The sequence below is a fragment of the Lytechinus variegatus genome, chromosome 16 (genome assembly GCF_018143015.1).
Source record: "Lytechinus variegatus isolate NC3 chromosome 16, Lvar_3.0, whole genome shotgun sequence".
Lineage (NCBI taxonomy): Eukaryota > Metazoa > Echinodermata > Echinoidea > Temnopleuroida > Toxopneustidae > Lytechinus > Lytechinus variegatus.
In genome coordinates this window covers 21,004,937-21,021,474 of record NC_054755.1, presented here as the reverse complement: position 1 = coordinate 21,021,474, position 16,538 = coordinate 21,004,937, and the positions used below count along the sequence as shown (strand labels likewise).

Genomic DNA, 16,538 nt, shown 5'->3' with positions numbered 1-16,538 from the left:
AGGGCGAGTACAGTTACTTGGCAAGACTGAAAGATTTAAAAAAATATATATTTGTCAACACACTGTTATCTTCAGAAGTCCGTAAGAAAGAAAAGAAAAATATTAAAGAAGTATATCTTACACTGAGAAACCTTAGTTGATATTATGGACATTAAGTTTGCTTGAAAAGTATTGCTATATCATGTATGTAGGGTTTCCCGAGCCTAATTAAAACAGGAATTCAAAGAATATTCATTCGACCCAACCCATTCCCAAGGTATAGCTGATTGACGAATATGTATGCATATGATTGTCCATTTAACACTGATCGTATAAGGGCAATCAATGAATTTCCTTTGTCCAAGTATTGAAAAAATATCACCTAACTTTTGGAACTATTTGGCTGACGAAAAATTAAGACTACTTCACCGTTTCACCAGATGAATGATATTTCCCTACGAGAAAATATTTTCATAAAATTGTCGATTTATATGAAATGAACTTGCCAACGTACACGTTTCTTGTCAGATATGGAAGGTCGGATACTAGTACAATATTTCCTACCCACTGATAGTAAACATTGTTCCCTCTAATTTCATCCGTATGTTTTATTGATTTTTCACGTGCTTTCAACGCTCATATCTGCAGAGAAATGTTCACGCTCGTGCAACGTATAGACCTAAAGCACCGATGTCATCACATCGCCATTTGTTGAGATCAGTGCCATTGCCTTGCATGCGTTGGTGATTCGCAACATGGCGCAACTCTGACAACTCCGTTTACGCTTATTCTTGTAGCCTCTAACGGAGGGCGCAATGAGATTATGACGTCACACGCATAAGGTCTAACCCCTATCAATAATTTATATTTAGATAATGCAGGGTGCAACACCCTTTTCCATGCCATGATATATTTACTTAAAGTAAACTGAAGTTTTTGACGAAATTCTGTTATGTTTTTGTTTATATTCTGCTTATATATTATCTGCTTATAATCCTGAAATTGTACAGTTTGATTTGTATTATTTTGTAAGTTTGTGTTATTGTTTTGAACAAAATATTGGAGAATACCAGTGATGTTCTGATATAATGAATTCAATTTACTTTTCCAGGTAATGGCAACATTTGAAAGATACGTCCATATATAGATAAAAACTGTTTATCATAGTACTTTATAGATGCAAAATGCAGGACGCCACCTTGTATTGGTGAAGAAAATCTTTAATTTTTATTGATCACGTGATTTACTTTTATCCAATTGACAAGCAACATTCCCAGTGATAATAAATAGCCCTACTTACGTTTTCTTTTTCGGGAACATAGTAACAAGGTTAAGATTTAGTCACATGATGTCATAGGCCTACTGCCCAATCACACATCGGAGTCAAATCAACAATAACAATAAAATGATTTATCATTCAAAACTCTACAAATCTTTTGTGCCAAGTAGAAATAAATCTTTCTTACAATGTTTCTGCAGCCGGTTGCCATATTTCATAATTTCTATGGTCATGATGGCGATTTCAGAGAAAAAAATGATTAAAAAAAACCCCACATAATTATTAAACTTCAGAAGATGAAAACTAATCCAAAAAGCAAAAAATAGCTTTCTTTTTTTTAAATAAAAGTGTCTTATCTTCTGTATTTGAAATTGAGTCAATCAAACATGTTCTAGAAGCCATAAATTCATTCCAAGGAGATACCTTTCTAATCCCAACTTCGTCTATCTTTAGTTGGTTTCCATCTTTTCTATGGTTTCGGTCTCAAAGCGGTTACGTGTCAAAAAAAAGTAAGAACTCTCTTTTTTCATGTGTTATGAAACTCAGACTACCGAACAAGATTTGATTTCGTCGCTGCCTGATTTAAATCAAATTCAAATTGACAATGCAATTCAATTCAATTCTTTCATTCATTTTCATTAGAACCTAATACGAAGTAATATAAATCAGATAAAATTAATGGACGAACGTCATTGCAAGACGCACTTAAGATCGTAAATAAAAGGTAGTATCAAATATAAAGCATGATGAGATGGAAATGAGTGGGGATCACTAAAGCAATGTTTGTAAAGTGTAGACCTTTTTTTTGTAAATTAAAAGAACAACGGTTGGGTACTTAATATTACATATGCGTTTATTGGAAAGATTAAAAAAAAAGAGGAGGGAAGGAAAAGGTTGGAAATGATATTCAGGTAAAGAGTATTTTGAAAGACATGGGTCCCGTCTTACAAATAATTGCAATTGATCCGGTCAACCACAACTATGGAAAGCCAGCAAAGTTAACAGATAAAATGCACGTTTGTGCAAAATATTTTCTAGATATGATGAATATTCATACATTTATCGTTTTCTTGAAATTTCAATGTGCTTCTCTTTCTTTACAAAGAACATTCACTGTAAAAATTGTGGTGTTAAAACTGACACCAATTGGTGTTGATAGAGGACCACACCCTGAGGTGTTAAAATAACACCCTAGAGATTGAACATAACACCAAAGAGTGTAAATGTAACAAACATAGGTGTTGTCATAACACCTATAGGTGTAACACTAACACCACCAATTTAACACCGGTGTAAAATAACTGGTGTTTTCCTCTATGTACACCGATTAACACCACAGTTTTTGCTGTGTTGTGAAACTTTCGGGATTAGATATTATGACATACTTTGGATTACCATACATTAAGGTGGATCGGATCAATCGTAACTCTTTGTAAGACGGGGCCCAAATGCAGGTTCAAGTCACAAAGAGGTCTCCGCCATGAAAAAGGGGAAGGTCTATATTAGAAACACGGCGAAAGTCTGAGTGGGCCTTATGATCGAGTTCTTTCACAATTATTCAATTAAAAAGATGAATTTCGGTTTTGGTTATGATTTAAAAATGGGTTCGATGTATAGGAAAAACAAATATGTGCCAAATCGCTCTGAAATAAAATGTGTAATTGCTGACAAATCATTAAAATAAGCACGGTAATTTATCAAAATGTCGGGTCTTTTCGAAGTAATATTAGTACACTGTCTCACTTGTTCTTTTCTGCGTTAGAGATATTCAGATTTGATTAATTGCATTTATTCTTTTCGTTCCAAAATTTCAATTTATCGGTTTTCGGCTAAGATGTCAATATTTCATAAAGTTAAGTTTAAATCCATGTATCAGTTCTAAATTTACTATTAGATTAAACTGATTTTAAAACCATTCTAATAAAATTGATTGCAGCAACTGCATTCTTTCAACATCTAATGTTGCGTTCTGTTAAAGTACCCATTAAACTACAATAATTACATTATCATGGTTAATGGGAAACATAAGACGGCGTTCAACCACTCGTAAATCTTCTTGATGGAGTAAGGCTTTTCTATCAACACATTGCCTCTACAAATTAAGCCTATGGATATTACAGGACTCGGTTGCCAACGGGTTAACAGTAACATCAGGACGCTCTCTGGTGGCGGTAGTCCGTACAGCTCGTCACCTGATTTCAACTTGATCATGTCGATGTAGAATATTATAGGTTCATATCGTCCCCTTAAACACTTCTTCAGACTGGCCATCTATCAGTTTAGCAGCAAAATGATGTCCTGATGCCGAGTTCCTACGGGAGTTACCATAAACAGAAAACTCACTGAAATCGTTCTTTCCATTAAACGGTATTGTATTGCAAATTGCAGGTAGTTGATGGCCTATTGTCCGTCTATCCAGAGATCGGGAATAACCGCTTTATATTCAGTACAAACTGCACATCCTTGGAAAGCTATAATTGCCATGAAATCATCTCCATACCATCGCTTTCTTCTTTTTCTAGACATATCAAAATGTTCACATCCTCTCGAGAATCTTCTCTACTTGCACTTTGCCCAAAGTCCTCCGGAAAAACAGTTCTTCCAGATTTTCCGTGCCCACGCGCTTCAGGGCGGGCATGGTCAGGAGAAGCTTGCCGAATCTCGCGGGACTCTCGGGATGCACGATGTTCTCGTACTGCGCGAGAACCACCTGTGATTGATCGCGGAAGAACTCCACCTTGCTCTTCTCCCGGAGTGTGCCTTTTGTATCTGCAGTTGTGGAGGAATACAAAAAGGTGTAGGATAGATTGAGTTAATGGTGTCTTTACATAATCACACAGCCAAGAAAAAAAAGTCATGTAAACAAAATGAAACAAAACATGTCAATAGCAATCTCAGTTGAGGATTGTCAACTTTACATCAGCATCTCCAGTCAAAAAATCGTTCCCAGAGATATGACAAAAGCAAGTTATAATATAACAGGAGCCGTATTGTACAAAACTGTTAATGCATTGCCTTCTAGTGTATTGTATAGTGTTAAATTGCAATATATTGCATTCATTTATTTGATTTCCACTTGAATTACCATGTTGAGCACAATATGAAAAATAGAAATAAAAATGATAATAACAATGGTCAGTTTTTGTATAGCGCATAACACATAACAAATAAGTCTCTATGCGCTTGAAAAAAAAGAAAGGAGAGGAAGAGAAGTGTTGGTGAGTTCATTTTGTTGAGGCTAGGTACAATTCAAATAAGTCTGTTTTAAGACCTGTTTTGAATTGGTTAACTGAACTGATATATTAGGGAATGGAAAGGATAAACAGGATCTCGGTCGCTTTGATTACTCACATCATCTTCTTATTTTTCCCTTCCCGATATGAGCATTGCCGATCACAACCATACCATCTTATAAAAAATAATACAATTCACCCGCCCTTTTTCCTCCAACAAAAGAATACATCCTTGAGTCACCCACTTTCTGTTTAACTAAACCCTATTCATACAAACAAAATATCATAAGTCTATTCTGTAACGTTTCGTGTAATTTACTAGTCAACAGACCACGTTAATGAACTCTTATTCTACGAACTGGGAGGAAAAAAAAACCTTTGCAATCCCCTTATTCGAGTTTCGCTCTTCATCACTTTCGCGCGCGCCGTGATTTCCCCTACAGCGGGTGGCGGAAAGCGGTGGGAGCTTAACTCGGCTGAATAAATATCGGCGGCAGGCCGGTTGCTTGTATTGCTAAAAGAACTTGCCGAGGCTGTATGGAGACGGTAGTTTGCTCTATCACGGGGAAATGTTTAATTTATCAAAAATCAGTTGTGAAGAATTAATTTCTGGTTCCTACCTCCTATAGCGAGAGTATTATGGGCGTGATGCATGGTTTCAAAACAGCGCTTAATAAACAGAATTTCGTTTTTTTTTATGATTCTCGGGTTTTAAACTCATTTGTTAACTACCAAGTAAAATCTCTGGAATGAGCATGTTTTATTTCAAAAGTAACGTATGTGATTTCCTGTGCCAAAATAAGAGTGAATTATATAATTTCCTCTCAATTCAGAGGAGTGTGATCAAACTCCGGTGTTGATTTAACACCAGCCCAGAATCGATGTATGTCCACACCAGAGAAGTATTGAACCAACACCAGTTTGGAATCAAACCGATGGTGTTTTAATGTATAAACACCTATCTGGTGTTAGACCAAAACGAAACTGGTGTTGTTTAACATTTCTCTGGTGTGGAAAGATTCCGGGCTGGACAGGTGCTAAATCAACACCAGAGTTTTTGCAGTGTATGCCATTGATGTATCGTCCCACGTTCATATAAGACATGTAAGATATAAAGATACATTTTGCTGAGAAATGGAGAATATATACCGTTTTTTTTCAATGAACTTAAAGGATTTTGAAATTTCAAACAATGAGAAAAGGCGAACGTGCCAGGAGTGAGCTAAGACGGGTTCAAATAAAACTTTATCAATATCAATAATGAGCCAAAGTAGAAAAAGGCCCTATTGATCCAAAATTTAATCTCTGAAATGACCCAAATGTGACGTTTAATAGGTGACATGTTTGATATCAATGTGAGCTTAACTCATCCATGACTTTACAGATCAATATCCTTTTCAAACAAGTCAGTAATAATTGCTGACTTGTTACAATTATTGTAACAACATTTCTCCCAAATGATTTTAGCCGTTTTGTGTTAGGACATTTATTTTGTAAAAGGGGAGATTTGCATGTATGGTATATATTTCAGTAGGGAGTTTTCGTAACAGCTTCACTGTAAAAACTGTGGTGTTAAAACTGACACCAATTGGTGTTAATAGAGGACCACACCCTGAGGTGTTAAAATTACACCCTAAAGATTGAACATAACACCAAAGAGTGTAAATGTAACAACCAAAGGTGTTGTAATAACACCTATAGGTGTAAAACTAACACCACCAATTTAACACCGGTGTATAATAACTGGTGTGGTCCTCTATGTACACCGGTTAACACCACAGTTTTTGCTGTGTATATACGCAGACGTTTTCTGGAACAAAGACAATCTATTGTCAAAAGCCCTTCATGACAATGAAGTCTTTGTCGAGGGAAGGTGAATCAAAACAGCAGTTTCATCCGTGACTCTGCATGACAAACGACGTATTTGCAAATTTTCGTCTGCTCGGAATCTTATATATAGGACGACCTGCTGTCCCGGGCCGTTCACGAACTTTCGACAAAGACCAAAACTGCACATTGTGATTTGGAGGCCATTTTCCACTCATAGTTTTACTATGTTCTAGAATCCATCCCCGTTGCAATTGCAAAAAAATCTCGCTATTCTGGGCCTCATGGACCCTCTGTCATGTCTGCCTCGTGCGAAGACCCTGTTTGTCACGTACCTGGTTTAAAAAGGACGATGGCCTCCAGGAAAGCGAACTCATGGGTGCTGAGGTTAAGGGTTCGTAATCGAACGGTGATCTCTTGGATGTCATCAACCACTTCGCTCTTTCGACGTGTCGTGCCCTGAATGGAGGAAAAATGAAAGAGGATAATGATCACGAAATGAAGAAGCAATTTCAACTTGAACAGTGAAACACTTTACACCAACTAGTGTACTATATGAGCAGATCAATCACTGTTTAAATTTTAAACACTTTGTTTTTTAGGTTTAAACAGTAATTTTAAATGTCTAAAGGAGATATTTATTGGCTAAAATTCTAATATTGTTTCTTCTTTTTTTGTATTTGTTGTTTAATTCTTATTTAACAGTGTAGAGTACAATGCTGTTGAAATTCTTACGAGACGCTGTTTAACCTAACAATAGTTGTTAAAAATGTTTAAACAAGTGTTAAAAACCATTTAAAATTCATTCATAAATATATTCCTCTCTTGAATAAACAGACATTTAAAATATTATTTAAAACCGATATAAGATTATATAGATATAGTATATGACGACGAATTGAAATACATTCTGAAATAAACATGAAAAAGAAATATATGAAACAGTGCATAAAATGAGTAAACCCAATTACGTCAATTTTCTTATATATTTTTCACTTATAATACCAATGAATCCAATTATATAAGCGTCTATTTCTTGCAAATTTCGTCCATTCAAGAGAAACATATCTACTGATTTTTTTTTATTTTGATGAAATAAGCGCTTGCCTTTGAGTCCGTCTCCGTTTTAGCATCGTCCATCCTTAAGTGGGAGTGGCTTAGAAGAGCGCAAAAGTCAGCAGGGGGCCAGTAGGCGGCGTGTAGCAGGAAAAGCTCCGCCCAACATTCCTGTAATAGGCTTGTTTGGTCCCACGGGTCTAACGCCCTGTGATAGAAAAAACATACATTCTCATTACATTCTATAAGGATCTAATGCCCCGTAGAAAAAAAAGAATACGGGAAAGTGATTCCCTGTAAATGTGCTCTTGCATTATATTCAAAATAATATTCTCAATTAATACAAATAACGATTAGTTTCTATTAGTGTTGCATCTTTGTTTACACAGAAAGATTAAAATAGCAATATTCAAGGAATATAAGTTATGATTCCCCTTTCATTTCATTATGTCTTATATTTTGCCTGAGGTCGAAATTTTCTATTGAAAATTTGGGAGGGACTATATATAGATTTTCCATAAATCGATGAATGATTTATTAAATTGTATACAAAAATATAATTCAAGATATATATGAAATGATCTAACCATATGGGACATGCAAAGATTTTATAAAAAAAATAAATATATTTCATAATACATGCACATGACTATTCAACAAAATATATAGAAACAACGATCACTTACACGACGTGCACTGTTAAAAGTAATTTTAAATACGCTGTTTGCACGTGTTAAAAATCTTAAACAACAATTTTTAAATTCAAATATTTAATTATCAATGATTTAAGCAAGGTTTTTTTTTTAAGATTTTAAACACTTGCTGAAACAACTACTATGCATTCACATAGTAAACCGCGTTGTTAAAATCATTTTTAAAAGTTGATTTGATTTTGAAAAAAAAATAAGTGGTAGATGAAATCAGTCATAATTATTGTGGGATTGTTGTCCATAGAGTTGTATTATCAATCAATACTGCTTTAATTTACTGGTTTATTTCTTTATATAAACTTGGTATTATATCTAGAAAAAAACATCATTAATTCGATAGAAAGCATGTATATTCTCTTGTAATGCATGATAAAGATATTTAATATTTACTTTTGTTTTATCTATGTAATCATGCCGTTGTAATTTAAAATTTGATATTTTTTTCATATTGAAAATGAATAAGGATTAAAATTTATTAGATATCATTTGAAATTCATCAATATCTTGAAAATAACAAAGAAGAGCGCAGAAGATAGATACAAAAGGTAAATGAATTTAATATCATGGTAAATTTGTAAATTTAACATTTTGTCCAAAATATGAAAATATTGGTTATACGTCCTGGAAAAAAAATCATTATCCTAAGTATAATTGTTGATGTTTAATTTAAGAAAATAAAGAAGAAATATCATAAAATCAGGAAAAATGACAAAGTTATCATCAAACTCAAATTCTACCGACCTGAACGGTTGAACAGATTTCGATGTCCTTATTGCGTGGATGATGATCTGGGTAGCGGTCTCTTCGATGGCTGATGCGCCGGAGAGTCGGGGAGAGGAACACATAGCGAGGGGGAAGTTGGCTGCCAGCATGGGAGAACGAGGCAGCCACGGGACAAGTTGGGCCGGGGTAGCAGCGGCGGCCGAGGACGTCGAGCCCCGCTCGGATCCAGTGCTGACCGGACTTGTACTAGCTCCTGTATTGCAAAAGAATAGAAAACAACAGATATTCTTAATAGTCTATTTCTCTCATTCTTTGGATAAAATTTTGAAGAAAAAAAAAATTGTTAGAGATGAGGACATTTGTGAAAATCTTATTTAAATTGCAAATAATGGATTTTATTGTGAAATTATTTTATTAGCTTCCTTCTATGTTAATTCCAAACATTACAATCATAATCAATTATTCTTTTATTACTTCTTTTTCGCAGTTAGAGAAGTCTTTTTTTCTTTGCAATTCAATATATCCATCTCTATTTCATGTTCATTACCTATCTCTTACTCTCCTGTCTTTGAAATATTTTTGATGCTTCAAAATCTGTTCTTTTGATTATTACTTTAAATTGAGAATACCCCAGATAAGCCCTCGTGACCTTTCGTATTCCCTCTATAATCAATTTGTAACGTACCTTTATCCATTTATTATTCAGCTCACCTTAATTTCTTTAATCACTTTTATCTTTTGTTATATTTTTTGTGATATATTATGTTCTTTTTAAATTGTGATTTACTGATTACGTTTCTTTTTATCTTTGAATCTGAATGTGGTAATGAAATGAAATATCAAGAATTCTGATTATGATTTTTTTAAAAAATAAGCAACACAATATATAGGGATGCGGACTTAAATACCTCGAAATCATTTTTATTTTTTTTTAGTATTTGCTCCTGATGAACATAAAGCAAATGTCATACTTTTATTCTTCATCACTTAAAAGAATCACAATCATGAAATAATACATTTCATTCCTATCTTGTTTATATTGTGCATAGTTTTTATTTGTGTAATTTTCTTTTATGCTATATGAGGACCCCTCGGTAGACCAGCAGCACCATGATTGATGCTGCTGAATAGGGCCATCCTCCCGTTTTCATATATCGATTCACATGCTTCATTTTATATGTATATTGTTATTTGTTTTTAACAGAAATAAATTCAATTTAATTAAAATAAAATCTCTATCTCTTCCCCTCCTCGCCCCCCCCCCCCTCCCCCACCCCCACTCCCCTCTCCCTCCTCCTCGTGTCATCGTCATGACTATATTGCTTTCTCCTCCTCATTCTTATACGCTTCCCTTCCTTTTATCAATATTTAATTGCTTGTTAGAGCTGGAGAGTGGACCCCAAACAAAGTTTGTTCTTTGGTCGCGTGTATGAAAGCAAACGGTTTAAATCAACAGTCGCTGAGAAAATAAGAAATCTCGCGGAGTGCATGTAACAAGTCGAAACGCGATAATGCGTTCCTGGCCATCGAGATGGCTTAATGCGTTTATATTGGCTAGCTAGCCAAAGAGAAGGGATATTGTGATTGTTTTAGGGAATGTAAGAGAGATAGAGAGGGAGGGGGGGGGGAGAGGGGGGGGGGGGGGGGGAAGAGTGGGAGGGACTAAACAGAAAGGGAGTTGGGGTGATGTGTGTACAATCTATAAAAAAGGGTTATTCAATATTCAGTTTTGAAAAGGGAACGAATATACAAAAAAATATCGGGAAAAAATCGGTAAAATGTGTTCGAATAGTAATTTTCAAATAGTTCTTTTACACAGCATTTGTTTGGTATTACCTGCTGTATACCCCCTCTTACTCTTTTTCAAACTTGTGTTGGTTTAACCTTGTTTATGGAGAGTATGGATTTGTGGGGGTATGTGTGTCTTTTGTTAGGTATGCGCGCAAGCATGAGTGTGGGTGGCTGCCGTGTGTGCGTGTGTGTGTGTGGGTGCGCGCGTATGTGCGGTGGATGTCTGTGTAGGGAATGAGAGGAAAAGAAATATAAATGGACGATATGAGAAACGATCAAAGAGAGCCATCGGGTTCACGCCTCCACCAGTCACAACACACACACTCCAACACCCACACCCACCATACTTACACATACACATACACAACGAAAACCATGAGAACGGTTGTCTTTTGCTTTAAATTTCATCAAAAATATCGTACCTCCCCCCATCCCGTACAAACCCTCACACACGCACAACAAAAACAAGGGATTTCACTATTTTTTTTTAACAAGTGCACACCCAGTTACCAATAATGCATATAGCATTTCCATTCATTTGAAAGCAGGATAAAAGAGCATTGTAGATTAACTGCCTTGCTCGCGGGAATAGGTGCCGCGGCCAGGGATCGAACCCCGGACTTTCCATGTATAGTCAGGCGCATTAGACCACTCGGCCACGGCACCTCCACTATTCCTCTCATCACCCTCTCAAACACACACACACACGCACACCCACGCGCATCAGCACACGCATACTCATAACACACTAACATAACAAAAGCATATACATCAGAGAAACAACTGACTCACTGACAAAATTAATATGACCTACCTCAACTAAATCCCCCGATGGCACACACACACACTCACCCTCTTGCTTACACACCCACTCCCTCATTCACATAACAAAAGCACATATCTTTTGAAGAGATTTTATTTTTGATATATAATCCTCCCCTAGGCACACACGCACACAGACTGAAACACGCACCAAACTCAAAACGCACTCGTGCAACGAAAACAAAATATGTTTATTAGATATTTCATTAAATTATTGAAATATTAACATTTTCCCATACCTCATCACAAACACAACAAAAACACCAACATGAAAGATAAAAGTTAAAGTGAAAGGGCAACAAAAAGAGAAATGATTATAATAATGATAATAATGAAAATAATAACTGTCAATGATAATAGCGATAATATTTAAAAAAAAAACAATAGTGATAATGTTAAAAATAAAAATGACAATGATAATAAAGAAAAGTAATACTGATATATTCAGCGCATTAATAATGTGCCTAATATTCTCCTGCGCTTTAAGAGCTCCCGATATGCTAGGAATACAAACTTCACAAAAGAAAAAAATAATGGGGAAAATGTTCAGGAATAAACTAAATATTAACCAAGTATTGTATCTCAAATAATACAAGAAGAAAGCGGTTGTATAAGAGAAAGGGAATGGGTGAAAGAGAGATAAAGGGAGGAGGGTGAACTGTGCGAGCAAAAACTTAATAATTTTTCCTCTCGTCTCATCCTCAGCCCCTTCACCAAAGAAGTATCTCCTGAGTAAATATTCCGTTCGGGGCTCGCCTCTAAACTTTTCCTGGCTAAACCCATATCCTCATCTTCGCTAAACTTGATTAGAGCAATAATCAGTGCGGACAATGATGCTGCGATGAGGGGAGCATTGGAAATTGTTAGAGAGGAGGGCGTACATGAGGGGGGGAGACTGGGAAGAAGAGGAGAGAGAGGTGGAAAGAAAGACAGAGTAAGAGATAGTAAGGAGGAAAGAGTGGAGGGATACAGATAGACTGATAGGGGGGATGACGGATCGGAAGAGATGAGGGGAAGGCTCTAAAAGAATTTATTGATATTTCATTATAGAGATGTGTAAAAAAAATTATATGGCAAAGCGACAATAGAGGAGAAAATTGAAAAAATGGTCGACTAGAAAAGTGAGAGAAACAAAAGCATTAGAATGGTAATTGAATAAGAGAAAAGGAGAGCACACTGCAAAAACCCCGGTGTTTATTTAACACCAGCCCGGAATCTATATCTGTCCACACCAGAGGAGTATTGAAAAAAAAACAGTTTGGAATCAAACCGATGCCGTTTTAAAACTAATCGGTGTTGTATAAACACCTTTCTGGTGTTAGACCAAAAACGAATCTGGTGTTGTTTTACACTTCTCTGGTGCGGACAGATATAGATTTCGGGCTGTTGTTAAATCAACACTACACAGCAAAAACTGTGGTGTTAACCGGTGTACATAGAGGACCACACCAGTTATTTTACACCGGTGTTAAATTTGTGGTGTTAGTTTTACACCTATAGGTGTTATTACAACACCTTTGGTTGTTACATTTACACTCTTTGGTGTTATGTTCAATCTCTAGGGTGTAATTTTAACACCTCAGGGTGTGGTCCTCTATTAACAACAATTGGTGTCAGATTTAACACCACAGTTTTACAGTATAGAGTTTTTGCAGTGCATGGAATAAAGTCATGTATATGAAGCAAAAAAAAAGACATGGAGGATGAGGCAGAGCATGAAATCCAAACTGCATATCGGAATAATCAATGGCGATCCGAGTACTTGACTTAACCATAAAACAGAAGCTGACCTGCAGAATGAAGCTCAGTCACATCGGCTGAACCGATTCGTCATCGACAAGAACTATTACGTTAGGATAAATGGCATGATGATCGGTCGGTTTGGAGTCGGTTTCGTTGGTGTGGCTATATAGCTTCAGAGAGGAAGAGAGCGTACGTACCAGGAGGTGCGAATAGCCAGATGCAAAAACTTGAAAAAAAAGTGAAGATGCCATTCCCCCAAACGGACAAAGAAAGAGAAAAGGAGGGAGAGAGAGGAAAAAAGATAGGAAGATAGAGACGGAGAGGCAGAGGGGGGGGGTAGGAAGATAGAGAGGGGTGGGGACTCAGAGAGAAAAGGGGAAAGATAGCGAGATGGGAAAAAGACAGAGTAGAGAAATAAGAGAGAAAGATGGGAAGGGATAGTGAGGGATATGGAGAAATAGCGTGATAGAGAGAGAGACCAAGAGAAAGAGAGGGGGAGAAAGAGAGAGAGATTATATCAAAGATGGAAATACCGATGCACCGCAAACAGCAAAAAGTAAGATAAATCGATAAACCAAACTCGTAAAATCTTATTATCCATATCGCCTGGGAGCGGGAAATATTTTTTCAGCGAATCAATAACCAACTACACGCCGTCAATCAGTTTTTGATTGTTCCCCCTTTATAGAAAAGCTCAGGCCATCCTTGTGTTTTGGGGGTTTTAAAATTGGTGGTCCCTCCGCTACTCAGGGGGGCCCTGGGTTTTTTTTTTTATTTTAAATTCGAGTCTCTTCCCCCGCTGACGGATGTCCCTGCCCGAGCATTGATTAGATGTCACCGCGGCGCTTGTTCAGATGCTTTCTGATGCCGGTCAGCGAATGTATCGGTGACCGGGAGGAGTTAGCTAGCTAGCCAAGACGGTGGTGATGCGCGCCGGTGTTCGATTCTCTTGTCAGGACTTCGCCGCCGGAGTTCGGGGGTGAAGATGGAGGGGACGCGGGAGAACGAGGGCAAGAAAGATTATTTGATGATTAGGGGTAAAGAAAACGGTGATGAGAAGATAAAGAAAGGAGATGGAAATGATGACATCGAGAAGGGGGATAAGTGATCAAGATTGTCTAATCGTTTAGGCAAACGGAAAGAGTTTTTCAGTAAGTTAGTTTGGTGAGACAGCATTGGTAAAGGACATGATAAGAACACATTTTTTAAAGGATGTTTTATTGTATTCTCTCAAATCAACATATACATTCACATTCCATGAGCAAGTTGTACAAACTATTTGAAAAATGATTATAAATTATGCGATAAATCCAAAATATTGTTATCGTGATCGATTATGACCTGAGTATGTCTAAGTTTATCAAAAATGTAAAAAGGTGCTGTAATTATCAATGAAATAACGGATGAAAATGAGCGATAGCTAGCATAGATATCAACGGAAAGAAAGCAAAGGCCAATGAAATCCCTTGTTACATTCGTACGTTTTTCAAACACCCACTACCAACCAATCAGAGTCGGTGTTACTGGCCAAGTCTTCCAAAGGAGACTGCACTTTTTTCTCCACACAATCCTGAATCTTTAAAGAGGAAAGCGGTCAAGTGATAGCAAATTAAATTATGACACGCTCCAAGACGGTTATCCAAACCAAGCATTTACCCATCCATTCAACCCTATCTTTTAACTTGTTTTTCCCCGAAAATATGGCTATCTCATGGAAAATGTAAGGACTTTACACGAATGCCTTTTCTTCTAAATATTAGAAAAAACTCTTTCGTCTTTTCTTGGACCAGGGTATTGGAATTCCCTGCCGAACGACTTTAAAGAATCTCCAAGCGTTAATGTTTTCAAACGCAAACTTAAAAAGATGCTAATTTGTCAATACTCCATACCAACAAGTCAAGCTAACATAACCTCAACTAAAAGTATCAAAATCTAACCTTTAACTATCAATACATTTGTCAAATATTACATACTTTTAATAATGACACTACAATGCTCAATGACCTGTGCACCTGCCATGTTCCTCTTTGAATTGTCAGTTTTATTTGTACCACCCGTCTCCCCCTCCCTCTTTCCTTTGCCTCCTTTTTCTCCTTATCATATTTTCATAATTACTATTTTGAATTTATCATTATTATTATTGTTGTTATCTTTGTAATTATTATTTTAATTTACTTTCTCTTATATTTGTAGTCGCGTATTCGCTTTATTTTGATATAATGTAGTTTACTTGTTTTAAGCTCATCTTCGTTCGTCTCCATCAATGTATATAAATAGTTTTGTTAATTAGTATCGAAAATAAGTTTAGGGACTTGCCATTTAATACAAACTTTGCTTTTGGGGGCAAGTCCCTCCGTTCAGTTAATTTATCTTCAATAATTATTTTGAAATGTCATTGAAATGCCTGTATTATTTTCAATATGTACTATTACTTTGATTACATTGTTTATTTTGTTGAACGGAAAAAAAATCAAACTAATCTGAATCTAAACCAATCTAAATTCACCAAGCAGAGAGACATCGAGATCCAATCGTGCACATTTGCAATAAAAACGAGAATTTTCGTCTACTCTTTCAGAAAGAGACTACGAGGTTCTGTCTCTTAAAATTCTTCCCGATTTTAGCCTCCTGATCTTCACTCAAACCAATCGATCGGAAAACAGTGAATTATTCAAGTTCCTGGCAGCTCGCGTCATTGTGGTTCACTTATTGAAAGGCAAGGTATATCGGCGGGTAGGCGCGCTTATCTTTACTTAACCTTTTATTAGCCAGGCTCTGCGGGGCAAACACATCCATTAATGTCCCCCGGAGCTCAGGGGGTTAAGACAATCGCGATGTCTCTATTTTTGTGTTTTGTCAGGGATTGTGTGAGAAGGCACTGTTTCGGCGGTATGAATAATTCAGACGATTTTTGAGACTTTGATGGCCGTATAGCACTTTTCTTGATCAAAATGGGTTCCGAAAGCATGAAGAGCGGTGGGAGTGAAAACGGGGGTTGGAAGGGTCCCTTTATCAGCCCCCTTAATCGAACACACACAATAAAATAACTAAATATCATGAACATTGTTGGTTAGAATATTGTTACCCCCCAAAAAAAATCAAATCTGTGACAACGAATTTATTCACGAAGATGATCAAGATCAATTGCCCGATTTGTGTCAAAGAAAACAAAAATACTTCTCCAATGTTGGACATATCTTATGGTCAATGTTTTGGGCAAAATTCATGTTTATATTTTAGATTCTTTTCAGGTTTATTCAAGGTATCAATCTTGAAAAGAATTACACAAAATAATCAATGTGTTAGAGGCTATGAAATATGTCCGAACCAACAAAAATGTTCAAAATCAACCAATATATTCTACGGAATTTTAAT

The 16,538-nt window shown here is 36.4% G+C and overlaps 1 protein-coding gene across 1 annotated transcript in view; it reads right to left on the bottom strand.

Moving 5' to 3' along the window:
* Nucleotides 1-3,331: 3,331 nt before the first annotated feature.
* The window catches only part of LOC121430277 (nuclear receptor subfamily 2 group E member 1-like), a 28,153-nt gene continuing 14,946 nt past the window's right edge, over nucleotides 3,332-16,538 (bottom strand). Inside the window, exons 4-7 of the mRNA XM_041627555.1 lie at nucleotides 8,826-9,060; nucleotides 7,426-7,582; nucleotides 6,654-6,777; nucleotides 3,332-4,027 (exon numbers count right to left, since the gene is read on the bottom strand). Of these exons, the coding sequence (XP_041483489.1) occupies nucleotides 3,795-4,027; nucleotides 6,654-6,777; nucleotides 7,426-7,582; nucleotides 8,826-9,060 (749 nt within the window). The 3' untranslated portion in view covers nucleotides 3,332-3,794. The remainder of the gene's footprint in view (nucleotides 4,028-6,653; nucleotides 6,778-7,425; nucleotides 7,583-8,825; nucleotides 9,061-16,538) is intronic.